This window comes from Neoarius graeffei, chromosome 7 (assembly GCF_027579695.1).
Source record: "Neoarius graeffei isolate fNeoGra1 chromosome 7, fNeoGra1.pri, whole genome shotgun sequence".
NCBI lineage: Eukaryota > Metazoa > Chordata > Actinopteri > Siluriformes > Ariidae > Neoarius > Neoarius graeffei.
In genome coordinates this window covers 39,889,423-39,906,183 of record NC_083575.1, presented here as the reverse complement: position 1 = coordinate 39,906,183, position 16,761 = coordinate 39,889,423, and the positions used below count along the sequence as shown (strand labels likewise).

General features: G+C 40.7%; 2 protein-coding genes across 2 annotated transcripts in view; one reads left to right on the top strand and one right to left on the bottom strand.

The window, feature by feature from the left end:
- The window catches only part of slc3a1 (solute carrier family 3 member 1), a 28,687-nt gene extending 20,371 nt beyond the window's left edge, over window positions 1-8,316 (top strand). Inside the window, exons 6-10 of the mRNA XM_060925616.1 lie at window positions 2,976-3,100; window positions 3,210-3,411; window positions 3,908-4,084; window positions 4,167-4,292; window positions 7,860-8,316. Of these exons, the coding sequence (XP_060781599.1) occupies window positions 2,976-3,100; window positions 3,210-3,411; window positions 3,908-4,084; window positions 4,167-4,292; window positions 7,860-8,285 (1,056 nt within the window). The 3' untranslated portion in view covers window positions 8,286-8,316. The remainder of the gene's footprint in view (window positions 1-2,975; window positions 3,101-3,209; window positions 3,412-3,907; window positions 4,085-4,166; window positions 4,293-7,859) is intronic.
- The window catches only part of prepl (prolyl endopeptidase like), a 43,547-nt gene continuing 34,129 nt past the window's right edge, over window positions 7,344-16,761 (bottom strand). The window contains exons 13-14 of the mRNA XM_060925613.1: window positions 10,862-10,944; window positions 7,344-8,596 (exon numbers count right to left, since the gene is read on the bottom strand). Coding sequence (XP_060781596.1) covers window positions 8,498-8,596; window positions 10,862-10,944 — 182 coding nt within the window. The 3' untranslated portion in view covers window positions 7,344-8,497. The remainder of the gene's footprint in view (window positions 8,597-10,861; window positions 10,945-16,761) is intronic.

The following is a 16,761-nucleotide window of genomic DNA, read 5'->3' as shown; positions in this document are numbered from 1 at the left end:
TGTCGTGAAATGTTTTGCTCTCAAGTTTCCATCAATGAAAAGTTATAACATCAACGAAACAGACTTCATGTTCAAACTGTTTAAAATGTTATAGTCACGTTGTCTGTTATCACCCAAATGAGGATGGGTTCCCTTTTGAGTCTGGTTCCTCTCGAGGTTTCTTCCTCATGTCGTCTGAGGGAGTTTTTCCTTGCCAGTGTCGCCACAGGCTTGCTCATTGGGGATAGATTAGGGATAAAATTAGCTCATGTGTAAAGTCATTCAAATTCTGTAAAGCTGCTTTGCGACAATGTCTATTGTTAAAAGCACTATAAAAATAAACTTGACTAAAACATCATCAGATTTTCACACAAGTCCTAAAATTATATAAAGATAAACCAATTAAACAAACGAGACATAAATTATGGGTGGCACAGTGGTGTAGTGGTTAGCGCTGTCGCCTCACAGCAGGAAGGTTCTGGATTCGAGCCCAGCGGTCAACGGGAGCCTTTCTGTGTGGAGTTTGCATGTTCTCCCCATGTTTATGTGGGTTTCCTCCGGGTGCTCCGGTTTCCCCCACAGTCCAAAGACATGCAGGTTAGGTTAATTGGTGGCTCTAAATTGACCGTAGGTGTGAATGTGAGTGTGAATGGTTGTTTGTCTCTGTGTCAGCCATGTGATGACCTGGTGACTTGTCCAGGGTGTACCCTGCCTCTCGCCCATAGTCAGCTGGGATAGGCTTCAGCTTGCCCGTGACCCTGCACAGGATAAGCAGTTACGGATATTGGATGGATGGACATAAATGATACTTTTATTGATCCGATATGATGCATCAGTGAATGCCAAAAGTATGTAAATCTTTGCTTTCAGTATCTGGTGTGAGACTCTTGTGCAGCAATAACTGAACTAAATTTTAGCCCATTACTCTGTATAAAACAGCTTCAACTGTGGGATGTTGAAGTTGTCCTCACGTAAAACTGCTCTCTTCAGGTCCTTCTACAACATTTCTATTGGCTTAAGGTCAGGACTTTGACTTGGCCATTCTAAAATATTAACTTTATTCTTCTTTAATCATTCTTCGGTAAAATGACTTGTGTGCTCAGGGTCATTGCCTTGCCACATGGCCATCTTTCTCTTAAGATTCAGTTCACTGATGGATGTCCTGATATTTTCCTTTATAATTCGCTGGAATAATTCAGAATTCATTGTTCCATCAATGATGCCAAGTCATCCCGGCCAAGATGCAGCAAAACGAGCCCAAACCATGATATTACCACCCCCATGTTTCAAAGATGGTATAAGGTTATTATGCTGGAATGCAGTGTTTTTCTTTCTCCAAACATAATGTTTTTCATTTAAAACAAAAAGTTCTAGGGCGGTGTAGTGGTTAGCGCTGTCACCTCACAGCAAGAAGGTCCGGGTTCGAGCCCTGTGGCCGGCGAGGGCCTTTCTGTGCGGAGTTTGCATGTTCTCCCCGTGTCCACGTGGGTTTCCTCCGGGTGCTCCGGTTTCCCCCACAGTCCAAAGACATGCAGGTTAGGTTAACTGGTGACTCTAAATTGAGCGTAGGTGTGAATGTGAGTGTGAATGGTTGTCTGTGTCTATGTGTCAGCCCTGCGATGACCTGGCGACTTGTCCAGGGTGTACCCCGCCTTTCGCCCGTAGTCAGCTGGGATAGGCTCCAGCTTGCCTGCGATCCTGTAGAACAGGATAAAGCGGCTTCAGATAATGAGATGAGATGAGACAAAAAGTTCTATTTTGGTCTTATGTGGCACAGAATACTTTTCCAATAGCCTTCTGGCTTGTGCACATGATCTTTAGCAAACTGTATTTGGGCAGCAGTGTTCTTTTTGGAGAGCAGTAGCTTTCTTCTTGCAAGCCTGCCATGCACACCATTGTTGTTCAGTGTTCTCCTGATGGTGGACTCATGAACATTAACATTAGCCAATGTGGGAGAAGCCTTTAGTTGCTTTGAAGTTACCCTGGGGTCCTTTGTAACCTCATGGATTATTACTTGCCTTGCTCTTGGATTGTTGATTATCCACTCATGGGGAGGGTAACAGTGATCTTGAATTTCCTCCATCTCTCTGACTGTGGATTGGTGGAGTCCAAACTCTATAGAGTTTTTGTGACCTTTTCCAGCCTGATAAGCATCAACTCTTTTTTTTTTTCTGAGGTTCTCAGAAATCTCCTTTGTTTGTGCCATGATACACTTCCACAATTCCACAAACATGTGTTGTGAAAATCAGACTTTAATAGATCCCTGTTCTTTAAAGAAAACATGACACCCACTCACACCTGATTGTCATCACATTGATTGACAAACACCTGACTCTAATGTCACCTTCAAATAAACTGCTAGAGCCCTAGAGGTTCCCATACTTTTGCCACTCACTAATATGTAATAGTGGATCATTTTCTTCAATAAATAAATGACCACGTATAAGATTTTTGTCTCATTTGTTTAACTGGGTTCTCTTTATCTACTTTTAGGACTTGTGTGAAAATCTGATGTTTTAGGTCATATTTATGCAGAAATATAGAAAATTCTAAAGGGTTCACAAACTTTCAAGCACCTGCATGAATGTGCAGCCGTACAGATGTTCAAATTACAAGGATGGTGAGTGTATGTTACTTAAAGCCTTATTAAAAGTTTGCTAAGTCTCAGAAAATGTGAAGGTCACAAGTAGACAAAAACAGTGAAATAAAATTTTTCTTGTTCTAGATGCAATTTTCCAGAAATCTGAAAAATGATTGACTTCACAATTTTCATTTCTATCTGAAGTGTGTGACTATTTTTCTTTCCAAATGTTTCTAGGTGTTTAAGAGATTAGTCTTCAGTGCATTCATTCCCCTGTCTTTCTGCCAGTACAGAATGATGGTCTTTAAAATACAGACCCTAACATGAGGGTGGATGTATGCAGTGGTCATCATTCTGAGATGCTCTGCCCTCCATTCAACAATTGATGTTATTTTCTTCATGTTTCACATTACAGGAGACTGTGGATACAGAATTTGAGCTGTATCATGACTATACATACACGCAGGTAGGCCTGCATGACATCCTCCGAAACTGGAGAGTAGTTCTGGATAAATACAGCAGAGAACCAGGACGCTACCGGTACTCCTTGCTTTCTCATGAACACTTTCCTGTGTGAACCTGAAGAATGACCCTTTTATTTGTTTTGTTTCTTCAAGATAAATGATGATTTTGTCTTTAACCCAAACAGTTTTATGGTGGCAGAGTCCTATGACTATGAAGAAATTGAAAAAACCATGATGTACTATGGAACCCATTTTGCTAAAGAGGCCGATTTCCCCTTTAACTTTTATCTGCTGGACCTCCCGGATGGCCTTTCTGGATTGAGAGCCAAGGAATTGGTTGAACTCTGGATGTCAAATATGCCCAAAGGAAAATGGCCAAACTGGGTTGTGAGTTACCTGCTCTGATTTTCAAACCACAGGCTTCATTAAAAAAATAAATAAAATAATGTTGAACAACGGCACGGTGGTGTAGTGGTTAGCGCTGTCGCCTCACAGCAAGAAGGTCCTGGGTTCGAGCCCTGTGGCCGGCGAGGGCCTTTCTGTGCGGAGTTTGCATGTTCTCCCCGTGTCCGCGTGGGTTTCCTCCGGGTGCTCCGGTTTCCCCCACAGTCCAAAGACATGCAGGTTAGGTTAACTGGTGACTCTAAATTGACCGTAGGTGTGAATATGAGTGTGAATGGTTGTCTGTGTCTATGTGTCAGCCCTGTGATGACCTGGCGACTTGTCCAGGGTGTACCCCGTCTTTCACCCGTAGTCAGCTGGGATAGGCTCCAGCTTGCCTGCGACCCTGTAGAAGGATAAAGCGGCTACAGATAATGAGATGAGATGAGATGTTGAACAATATTGTCTGATGCATTAATATAGTTGTAAAATTTCTGTGTAGGTGGGAAATCATGACAAGCCACGCATGAGCTCCAGGGCTGGTCAGGAATATGTTCATGTTGTGAACATGCTGCTTTTAACACTACCTGGAACCCCCGCCACTTACTATGGAGAGGAGATTGGCATGGAGAATGTCCATGTTTCTGTTATCCAAGATCCCTTTGGAAAGTTCAACCCAGTAAGTGAGAAGTTACTTTATATGGTGCCTTTTCCCCCCTCATATCAAAACAGCTTTAACACAAACTATTATCCTTGTCTAGAATAACAGTCGGGACCCTCAGCGGACACCCATGCAGTGGAACAGTGGACTCAATGCTGGCTTCAGTGATGGCAAGAATGGTACCTGGTTGGACGTAGGTCCAAACTTCCCCACTATCAACGTAGAGGTATCTCACAATAATTAACTGTATCATCTTTGTTTTAGTGCAGGCCGAGGTGCATATGGCATCTTGGCACCTTTTCCAGATATAAGCTAGCATGACAGTAGACTACACAGCATGGAAAAAAAAAGAATATCTTTATATTCTTTGAAGTGCCACCATTCACTCAGTAATCATTCATGTAATGCAGTGCTACAGAAAGAAAAATATCAAAAAGTATTTTTATTGATTGAGAAAGGCAATCGTTACGTTATATTTTAATAAACCTGTCATTATTCCAGAGGTGGACAGTAACAAAGTACATTTACTTGAGTACACTTTTTGAGTATCTGTACTTTACTTGAGTATTATTTTTTTTGGAAACTTATGACTTTAACTTCACTACATTTGAAAGACAAATCTCGTACTTTTCACTCCACTACATTACTATCAAGGTCCTCATTACTCAATACTATGAAGCAGCTTTGAAAGTGGTTGCTTTTTCTTTTCTAAAACGTGATAGGCTTTCTCAATGTCACCTGCGAAAAAGCCAATCAGTAATCACTAGGGTCATGTCACGTCCATAGACTGTATAAAATCATGTTCAGTGATTTCTCAGCAGCGTTATTTGAACACGATCAGTTGATGGCAGAATGGAAGGAGGCGGTTCTTCTGGGGAATGCACGCACTCATGGCTATAGCTAGAACCCATGTTTCAGTTTTCAGAAAGGATTAAAGATTCATTTTGTTTTAATTGTTTGCCAAAAAGAAACCACATCACAACCTATAAAACTCGCCATCCAACCTGCAGAAGCACATTAAGGTATGTAGACATTTTATTCCAAGAGAAAGCTTGCAATGAAGTGGTCTGTGCTTTTGCAATAATGTTGCAATAGCTATGCAGCCTGGTTAGTCAAATAACTTTCTGTGGATTTGCCCGCCAAGTTGCCGTAGCCTTGTCCATGGCTAACATTAACGCATAACTAGTTTACTTGGACACTGTTAGCAGGTAAAAACGGAGTTATGCTAACATGAATAATATTAACTTATCTGAAGTCCTTTCAGAAATATGTTTCAGTATAATCTTGCCAAATAAACAGAATGTAGAAATCTGTGTTTAAAGGTGTTTGTTCTACAAGCTCATCAGTAAATCCAGTAGGTTGCTTCAGAGGCATTAGGTTTTGTAAGCGTTGTGGCAATAATACAACAATGCGTTGACAGAAAATGTACTTTTAATACTTAAGTATTTTTAAAAGCAAGTACTCCAGTACTTTAACTTAAGTAAAAGTTTGACTATAACATGTATCCAAGTAGGTGGCACGGTGGTGTAGTGGTTAGCACTGTCGCCTCACAGCAAGAAGGTCCGGGTTCGAGCCCCGTGGCCGGCGAGGGCCTTTCTGTGCGGAGTTTGCATGTTCTCCCCGTGTCCGCGTGGGTTTCCTCCGGGTGCTCCGGTTTCCCCCACAGTCCAAAGACATGCAGGTTAGGTTAACTGGTGACTCTAAATTGACCGTAGGTGTGAATGTGAGTGTGAATGGTTGTCTGTGTCTATGTGTCAGCCCTGTGATGACCTGGCGACTTGTCCAGGGTGTACCCCGCCGTCAGCTGGGATAGGCTCAAGCTTGCCTGCGACCCTGTAGGACAGGATAAAGCGACTAGAGATGATGAGATGAGATGAGATGAGATGTATCCGAGTAACATTTGACCAGCGGGATCTGTACTTCGACTTAGGTAATGAAGTTGGGTACACTGCCCACCTCTACATTATTCACAATGAGGTTGGTAAATTTGCATTGAAAAAGGCCCCAAAGCATCAGCCATTATGGGATTCCTAATCAAAAATGGAAATGGTCGTGGTGTAAAGGAGTCTTTGTTGTAAAGTGAACATATTTTGGCCATGTTTTCCAACAAGAAGCTATTTAACCATACATTTTTTTATTTCATATATAAACAATAAACATGCAGCACAGATTGGCACAGTGTAGCATCATCACCTCACAGCTCCAGGGTCTTCGGTTTATTCTTGAGCTTGGTTTTAATGTCTGTGTTGAGTTTCTGTGCATGTTCTCCCTGTGTCTGTGTGGGTTTCCTCTGGGTTCAGTTAGCCTTGTCCATGGCTAACATTAACGCATAACTAGTTTACTTGGACACTGTTAGCAGGTAAAAACGGAGTTATGCTAACATGAATAATATTAACTTATCTGAAGTCCTTTCAGAAATATGTTTCAGTATAATCTTGCCAAATAAACAGAATGTAGAAATCTGTGTTTAAAGGTGTTTGTTCTACAAGCTCATCAGTAAATCCAGTAGGTTGCTTCAGAGGCATTAGGTTTTGTAAGCGTTGTGGCAATAATACAACAATGCGTTGACAGAAAATGTACTTTTAATACTTAAGTATTTTTAAAAGCAAGTACTCCAGTACTTTAACTTAAGTAAAAGTTTGACTATAACATGTATCCAAGTAGGTGGCACGGTGGTGTAGTGGTTAGCACTGTCGCCTCACAGCAAGAAGGTCCGGGTTCGAGCCCCGTGGCCGGCGAGGGCCTTTCTGTGCGGAGTTTGCATGTTCTCCCCGTGTCCGCGTGGGTTTCCTCCGGGTGCTCCGGTTTCCCCCACAGTCCAAAGACATGCAGGTTAGGTTAACTGGTGACTCTAAATTGACCGTAGGTGTGAATGTGAGTGTGAATGGTTGTCTGTGTCTATGTGTCAGCCCTGTGATGACCTGGCGACTTGTCCAGGGTGTACCCCGCCTTTCGCCCGTAGTCAGCTGGGATAGGCTCAAGCTTGCCTGCGACCCTGTAGGACAGGATAAAGCGACTAGAGATAATGAGATGAGATGAGATGAGATGTATCCGAGTAACATTTGACCAGCGGGATCTGTACTTCGACTTAGGTAATGAAGTTGGGTACACTGCCCACCTCTACATTATTCACAATGAGGTTGGTAAATTTGCATTGAAAAAGGCCCCAAAGCATCAGCCATTATGGGATTCCTAATCAAAAATGGAAATGGTCGTGGTGTAAAGGAGTCTTTGTTGTAAAGTGAACATATTTTGGCCATGTTTTCCAACAAGAAGCTATTTAACCATACATTTTTTTATTTCATATATAAACAATAAACATGCAGCACAGATTGGCACAGTGTAGCATCATCACCTCACAGCTCCAGGGTCTTCGGTTTATTCTTGAGCTTGGTTTTAATGTCTGTGTTGAGTTTCTGTGCATGTTCTCCCTGTGTCTGTGTGGGTTTCCTCTGGGTTCAGAAGTTTTCTCCCACCTTCCAAAAATACCAGTAGGTATACTGGTTACAATAAGTTGCCTCAAGGTGTGAATGTTCGTGCATTGTGCCCTGTGTTGGACTGGCATCCCTTCTAGCATATATTTCCCTTTTGCAGCCAGTATTCTAGCTATAGGCTCCGTCAACCTGACCAGGATAAAGCAGTTTATAAAGACCAACGAACAAATAATGTAGCACTGACTTTCTCTTTCAGTACCTTAATACTGTTCATGTTACTATTCTCTTGATGAATTTAAACATTTGGAGGGCAGTAAGAGACTCTCTCTCTCTCTCTCTCTCCATGTGTGTGTGTGTAGGTTCAGCAGGGTGACCCTGCCTCAGTGTTGGAGCAGTACCGCACTCTGGCTCTACTCAGAGAAAAGGAGATAGCATTGACTCGAGGCTGGCTCTGCTACATCTGGGCAGATGATAACGTGTTTGCCTTTGTGCGTGAGTTAGATGGACTGAACCAGGCTTTTCTAATACTGCTGAACTTTGGTGAAGATACAGAAACAAACCTCTCAGCTCTTAGTGAGCTACCAGATTATCTCACCGTTCACTTCAGTACACAACCTGGGACTGCAAGCAGCTTCTCCAAATCCAAAATCAGAACCTCAAAGGGCCAGGGACTGCTGCTGAAGTACTCCACCAGTAAGCGCTTTCATCCTAACCATAAGTCTGAGTGTTACATCTCTGAGAAGGCATGCTACCTAAATGTCTTTAATATATTGTACCGGTGCTGAGAATGTGACATGAATTAAAAGCATGGGGCTGCAGTGCCAAACACTCCTGTGAAGCTCAAGTGCTGTCTGTCTCATTTGTATTTTCCTAAAGAAATGTTTTACATGTTAAATAAAAATGCACATATGTTCACTATAAATATATTTGTTACAATAATTCACATACTTTATTCACAATTATATTAGCTCACAGTTCAGGAAAATATCAAATTTCATTAAATCTTCCTCATGATTAACTTCCTCTTTTTTTTATGTCTGGACCCATGGAGATCCAGTCCCAGGGTTGTGTAGAGAAAAGCTAACTGTCGAGCAATCTGCAAGACAAATGAAGAGCACACACACAAAACAAATCAGGATCTCATTTTCTGAAATCGATGAGCTACATTTGGAAAAAAAAAAAAAAAGGGAGAGTTGACTTCTGGCAGGATTCTATAACCCAATATACCTGTACCTAGGTTTCTTAATTCAGTAAAAGCCTTGTACCGATTAACTAACAAAGCCTTTGAGTTGTTTATGTCTAACACATGGCCTTGACAGACAAAATTTTCACTGAGCCAAGTGATAATGAGTTAAAGAGTTAGAGAAACTTTAACTGTGCAGCTTTAATGGAACGTTGCACTCCAGCATCTGATGAGGGAAACGGCAACAGAAGTGTACAGTGTCTGGCACAAGTCTTCACCCCCCACACTTCACACTGTTACAAGCTGGAACTACGGATTTAACTGATTATATGGTACGTTATGAATCTATACACAGTTGCCCATAATACTGAAACAGGGCGATCAATATAGTTTGCAAAATTATTTATAGATAAAAATATATGAAATCTTGCATAGGAATTCACCCCATTGCTGTGGTTAGTTGTGATGCAACCAGTTGCCATCTGAAGTCACTAACAATGTCTGGGTTCTTCCCAGACAATGTTAGAGAACATACCCGAACAAACAGTTCAACAAAAGAAAAGTTCTGATGGTTATAGTTGGGTTACGAAAAACATCTCAAACTTTGAGAATTCCACAGAGCACCGTTAAATCTATGCTTAAATCTACTGTACGCTTTATGAAAGTCTGGTGAAAAGAAACTGTAGATGGAAAAAAAGTGATATGAAATCCTGTGTTGGAGACCAAAATTGAACATCTTAACCTTGGCATAAGGTATGGTATGTCTGGTGGAAACTACTAATCACCCTGAGATCACCACTCCCACAGTGAAACATGGTGGTGGTAGTAGTATGTTGTGGCAGTGATTTTCATCAGCAGGAACTGCAGAAATTAGGTCAGGGTTGAAGGCATGATAGATGGAGCATAAACTTCATAATTCCTCTAATTTAGTATTTATCTTATATATTAAAAAGAAAAAATATACCTATATATATATATATATATATATATATATATATATATATATATATATATATATATATATTTTTTTTTTTAAATATATTTTTTTACTTGTGTGGCTTGATATATCCTCTTCTGCTGCTATCCACTGTGCTGCTGCAAACAGGAAATTTACCCACTGTGGGATAATAAAGGTCTTCTTATCTTATCTTATCTTATTATTAAGAAGTAGAGGTGATCCAGTAAAAGTCAGTAACTGGGTAAATTAACTGAGAATCGAAAGGTAACTCTGAAGGTGTTTGAGAAGTCCACATCTCAGATGGGAGAAGTTGTTCATAGGCGACCACCATTGCCTAGACACACCACAAAGCTACGCTTTATGAAAGACTGGTGAAAAGAAACTGGAGATAGAAAAAAAAAAGCCATTTGAAATCCTGTGTTGGAGACCAAAATTGAATATCTTGACCTTGGTATAAGGTCTGGTGGAAACTACTCATCACTCTGAGATCACCACTCCCACAGTGAAGCGTGGTGGTAGTAGTAGTAGTATGTTGTGGTAGTGATTTTCATCAGCAGAGACTGCAGAAATTAGGTCAGGGTTGAAGGCATGATGGATGGAGCAAAAAAAAAAAAAAAGAAGCCTATCTTAGTAGAAAACCTGTTCCTGTCTGCAAGAGACTTGAGACAGGTACAAAGGTTCATGTTCCAACAGGACAACAGAAAGAATATTGAGAAAGATACACTGGAGTGGTTCAAAATGAAAGAAGCTGAAGGTGTTAGAATGGCCCAGCCAAAGCCCAGAGCCCATTCTGAGTGAAAATCTGTGGCAAGACTTCAAAATTATTCAATAATGGGCTCCATCCAATCTGACAAAGCTTCAGTTGTTTCGTTCCCCAAAAAGAAGTGGCATGAAATATCAAGGTCCAGGTGTGAAAAGCTGATAGACATATCATAGAAGATGTGTCGCTCTAACTGGAGCCAAACTTGGTTTTACCGGTTGTGAACACATTTGCAACTAACAAGTCTTGGGTTTTGAAGTCAATTTCAAATCCATGGTGTAACTTTACAAATTGTAGTTTAAGAGAGGTCACTGTATGCAGCCTAAAGTGGTTCAAATACACAATTTGGGGGACGGGGGAAGAAAAACACATGCTTGAATTCCAAGAGCTACAAAAGTTTTGTAGATTCAAGAATAACTGGTCTGGCACTGAAAAGAGAAGAACTTAATGAATACTGTACCTCACAAATGGACTGGTCATAATCCTCTGGGCCAAAGTGATCTCCACCTGGCTGAAGATCCAGAATGACAGCTGGAACATGTCCTGTTTGAAGAACAATTTGATTATGGATTATGCAGTCACGTGTAGCTCCTGTATACTATGATATGACTATACCAACTGATGGGTAACAGTGTATGTTCACATTAAATATATTTAACGGAAAGCCTGGCTTTGTGATCAAACAGCCAAGCTTTCATTTCTTCAGAGAGCAGCCACACAGTTTTAAAGGATAAGGACAGCAACCAAATGCACAAGCATGAGCAGGCTGTGAACCTCTCAGGTGTTTTTAAGTGGGGGGGAGTCACAGTAGCCTCTTTATCTCTGGCTCACAGGCACACAGTGTCTCACCTGGGCATCAGGCCCACTGCATGAGCTTAACATCAGCACATGCCAAACTCTTCAAAGGTAACACAAGGAGGGTCAAGTATGCAAGTCTATTCATGCCAAAATTAAAAATATAACTAAATATCTAACATGATGAAATAAATGAGCATATAAACACACACTGAAATCATGGCATAAAACTTAATCATTCATATTAGTGAATACGAATAGTCAGAAGGTACTGATAAATTGTCTAACAGTAGATCTGATGGGGCGGCACGGTGGTGTAGTGGTTAGCGCTGTCGCCTCACAGCAAGAAGGTCCGGGTTCGAGCCCCGTGGCCGGCGAGGGCCTTTCTGTGTGGAGTTTGCATGTTCTCCCCGTGTCCGCGTGGGTTTCCTCCGGGTGCTCCAGTTTCCCCCACAGTCCAAAGACATGTAGGTTAGGTTAACTGGTGACTCTAAATTGACCGTAGGTGTGAATGTGAATGGTTGTCTGTGTCTATGTGTCAGCCCTGTGATGACCTGGCGACTTGTCCAGGGTGTACCCCGCCTTTCGCCCGTAGTCAGCTGGGATAGGCTCCAGCTTGCCTGCGACCCTGTAGAACAGGATAAAGCAGCTACAGATAATGAGATGAGATGAGTAGATCTGACAGGTTTATATTAACGTGCTTCTAAACCTAATATCTTTTCTAGAGTAACAACTCATTCACAGGGGTTTGGATGGTGGACGCACATAATGTGTTTTTATTTCAGAACAAAAACTGCATGACTGTTGATATGTTGAAGCTTTCTGTAAGGAGTTGTTACAGTTCTGGGTAACAAGCTTATTCACATCAAGAAAGTAAACAGGAGAGGCTAGTGAGGAAACAACTATTTATATCTGCCATAATATAAGTGAGAACAGGAACCAACTTGTCTCACGAAGTTCCACAACATTAAACGCAACTATAAATAGTTAAAAAAAAATTTGTCGTTTATTAATCAATTAAAAAATTTAATCACTGACAAATTACTGTAGTGTAAGAGGAATAACACATTGTTGGGATATGCTGTTATAGGAAAATAATCCACTTCAGGCCATATCACACCATCTGGACATTTATTTACTTTCCGAAAACAGCACACCTGATAGTGTTTTCCTTCTTACAGTCAGCTCCAGAATTTTTGTCACGCTTGGTAATGATTGGTTAAAAAAGGCTTGCAAAAATGTCTGTTATTAATTAGCTTAAAGTTGGACTGCCTTTCAGATTTTTCAAGTTTAGGTCATGAAAAGAATTTTCCCTGACATCCAGTTATTTTTGTTTAGTGGACCGAAAGCTACTGAATTCAAATCACAGACTTCCCTTTTATAAAAATAGAACAATTAATGAATTTTGGGCCTTGTAACCCTAAATTCTCTGCTATTTTTTCCTGCTTCACCATGAACCAATTCAAGATACTATGTCATGTATCACGTGGTGGGCTTTCCCTGTTCGTGCAAGGCATTGTGGGATACAAATTTGAAACGGGAGAGAAAAATGGAGGATGCGAATGAAATGTGAAAGACCGACTACAGTAATGGAAAGCAAGAAGAAAAGATGTTATGTTGCGAAGGAAAGGAAATGCAGGACCAAACTAATAAATATCGGCGGTCAGCGAGCACCTCGGTGTAATCCGCTGTTCGTTTAGCGACAGAATGATGGAACTGTCAGTGCATAGTCAAGGTAACCCTGTGGATGGCAGTAATGCAACACTATGGAAGCCAGCTGCTGTAAAACCCAAAAGAAGAAGAAACAGGTAAACCTGCGCATGCGCACATGGACTTCCTCTGTCTGCTTGACTGTGCGAAGTGAGCGATTTCATGCACATTATTTGCTAGGGAGTCCTCTCAAATTAAATAACTTCCCAGCCACAGAATGGCCTGTTTTTTTGAGACATTGCAGAAATAAACATGTATCACAATGACCAAATTTCAGAGGGAACTCAATTTCACCGATTTTATGAAATCGAAAGGCCGTCTAGCTTTAATCTCATACTGAAAATATGGGATAACTTTATAATACTCATAAATGAGTACAGTGGTGCTTGAAAGTTTGTGAACCCTTTAGAATTTTCTATATTTCTGCATAAATATGACCTAAAACATCATCAGATTTTCACACAAGTCCTAAAAGTAGATAAAGAGAACCCAGTTAAACAAATGAAACAAAAATATTATACTTGGTCATTTATTTATTGAGGAAAATGATCCAGTATTACATATCTGTGAGTGGCAAAAGTATGTAAACCCCTAGCATTAGCAGTTAATTTGAAGGTGAAATTAAAGTCAGGTGTTTTCAGTCAATGGGATGACAATCAGGTGTGAGTGGGCACCCTGTTTTATTTAAAGAACAGGGATCTATCAAAGTCTGATCTTCACAACACACGTTTGTGGAAGTGTATCATGGCACGAACAAAGGAGATTTCTGAAGAGCTCAGAAAAAGCGTTGTTGATGCTCATCAGGCTGGAAAAGGTTACAAAACCATCTCTAAAGAGTTTGGACTCCACCAATCCACAGTCAGGCAGATTGTGTACGAATGGAGGAAATTCAAGACCACTGTTACCCTCCCCAGGAATGGTCAACCAACAAAGATCACTCCAAGAGCAAGGCATATAATAGTCAGCGAGGTCACAAAGGACCCCAGGGTAACTTCTAAGCAAGTGAAGGCCTTGCTCACATTGGCTAATGTTCATAAGTCATCATGACCATCAGGAGAACACTGAACAACAATGGTGTGCATGGCAGGGTTGCAAGGAGAAAGCCACTGCTCTCCAAAAAGAACATTGCTGCTCACCTGCAGTTTGCTAAAGATCATGTGGACAAGCCAGAAGGCTATTGGAAAACTGTTTTGTGGATGGATGAGACCAAAATAGAACTTTTTGGTTTAAATGAGAAGGGTTATGGTTGGAGAAAGGAAAACACTGCATTCCAGCATAAGACCCTTATCCCATCTGTGAAACATGGTGGTGGTAGTATCATGGTTTGGGCCCGTTTTGCTGCATCTGGGCCAGGACGGCTTGCCATCTTTGATGGAACAATGAATTCTGAATTATACCAGCGAATTCGAAAGGAAAATGTCAGGACATCTGTCCATGAACTGAATCTCAAGAGAAGGTGCGTCATGCAACAAGACAACGACCCGAAGCACACAAGTCGTTCTACCAAAGAATGGTTAAAGAAGAATAAAGTTAATGTTTTGGAATGGCCAAGTCAAAGTCCTGACCTTAATCCAATCGAAATGTTGTGGAAGGACCTGAAGCGAGCAGTTCATGTGAGGAAACCCACCAACATCCCAGAGTTGAAGCTGTTCTGTATGGAGGAATGGGCTAAAATTCCTCCAAGCCGGTGTGCAGGACTGATCAACAGTTACCGCAAACATTTAGTTGCAGTTATTGCTGCACAAGGGGGTCACACCAGATACTGAAAGCAAAGGTTCACATACTTTTGCCACTCACAGATATGTAACATTGGATCATTTTCCTCAATAAATAAATGACCAAGTATAATATTTTTGTCTCATTTGTTTAACTGGGTTCTCTTTATCTACTTTTAGGACTTGTGTGAAAATCTGATGATGTTTTAGGTCATATTTATGCAGAAATATAGAAAATTCTAAAGGGTTCACAAACTTTCAAGCACCACTGTAAATAGATCTGTGTAATAAACAAGTGCACATTTGTTATGCTAGCACATTTCAGAATGAAGTAAGCTACAGTGCTGAGCGTAAATGAGTACACCCCCTTTGAAAAGTAACATTTTAAACAATATCTCAATGAACACAAACAATTTTCAAAATGTTGACAAGACAAAGTTTAATATAACATCTGTTTAACTTAACGTGAAAGTAAGGTTAATAATATAACTTAGATTACACATTTTTCAGTTTTTCTCAAATTAGGGTGGTACAAAAATGAGTACACCCCACAACAAAAACTACTACATCTAGTACTTTGTATGGCCTCCATGATTTTTAATGACAGCACTAAGTCTTCTAGGCATGGAATGAACAAGTTGGCGACATTTTGCAACATCAATCTTTTTCCATTCTTCAACATTAACCTCTTTTAGTGACTGGATACTTGTCTCTTCAGAATTCCCCAAAGAAAATAATTTCTTTACACCACAAAGGTGAAGGCTACAAGATGATCAGCAAAGCTTTACTTATCAGTCAGAATACTGTAGCAAAAGTGGTACAAAAATTTAAGAAAGATGGAACTGCAACCATCTCACAGAGACGTCCAGGTCGTCCACGGAAGTTAACACCTCGACAGGAGCGTCTTCTGATGAGAAGGGTTGAAGAAAATCGGTATGCACGTTCACTGCAGTTATCTAAAGAAGTAGAAAGCCAAACTGGGGTGACTATTTCCCGTGACACAATATGGCATACGCTGCAGAGGAATGGCATGCATGGATGCCGTCCACGAAAGAAGCCTCTCCTAAAGCTCAGGCACAAAAAAGCCCGCCTAGAGTTTGCCAGGGCCCATGCTGACAAAGATGAAGACTACTGGGACTCTATACTCTGGAGTGATGAGACCAAGATAAATGTTTTTGGAACTGATGGCTTCAAAACTGTATGGTGTCGCAAAGGTGAGGAATACAAAGAAAACTGCATGGTGCCTACAGTGAAACATGGTGGTGGCAGTGTCCTTATGTGGGGCTGCATGAGTGCTGCTGGTGTCGGGGAGCTGCATTTCATTGATGGCATCATGAATTCACAGACGTATTGCTCTATACTGAAAGAGAAGATGCTACCATCACTCCGTCCCCTTGGTCGTTGTGCACTTTTCCAACATGACTAAACACACATCTAAGGCCACTGTTGGATTTCTGAAGAAGAACAGGGTGAAAGTGATTCAGTGGCCAAGTATGTCTCCTGATCTGAACCCAATTGAACACCTCTGGGGAATTCTGAAGAGACAAGCTGAGCATCACTCTCCATCCAGCATCCAGTCACTAAAAGGTCATTGTTGAAGAATGTCACCAACTTGTTCATTCCATGCCTAGAAGACTTGGTGCTGTCATTAAAAATCATGGAGGCCGTACAAAGTACTAGATGTAGTAGTTTTTGTTGTGGGGTGTACTCGTTTTTGCACCACCCTAATTTGAGTAAAACTGAAAAACGTGTAATCTAAGTTATATTATTAACCTTACTTTCACGTTAAAAGTTAAACAGATGTTATATGAAACTTTGTCTTGTCAACATTTTGGAAATTGTTTGTGTTCATTGAGATATTGTTTAAAATGTTACTTTTCAAAGGGGGTGTACTCATTTACGCTGAGCACTGTATTTAGTGGAGTAAGTAAAGCCTTACAGTCCATTTATACAGTGGTGCTTGAAAGTTTGTGAACCTTTTAGAATTTTCTATATTTCTGTGTAAATATGACCTAAAACATCATCAGATTTTCACACAAGTCCTAAAAGTAGATAAAGAGAACCCAGTTAAACAAATGAGACAAAAATATTGAACTTAATAATTTATTTATTGAGGAAAATGATCCAATATTACATATCT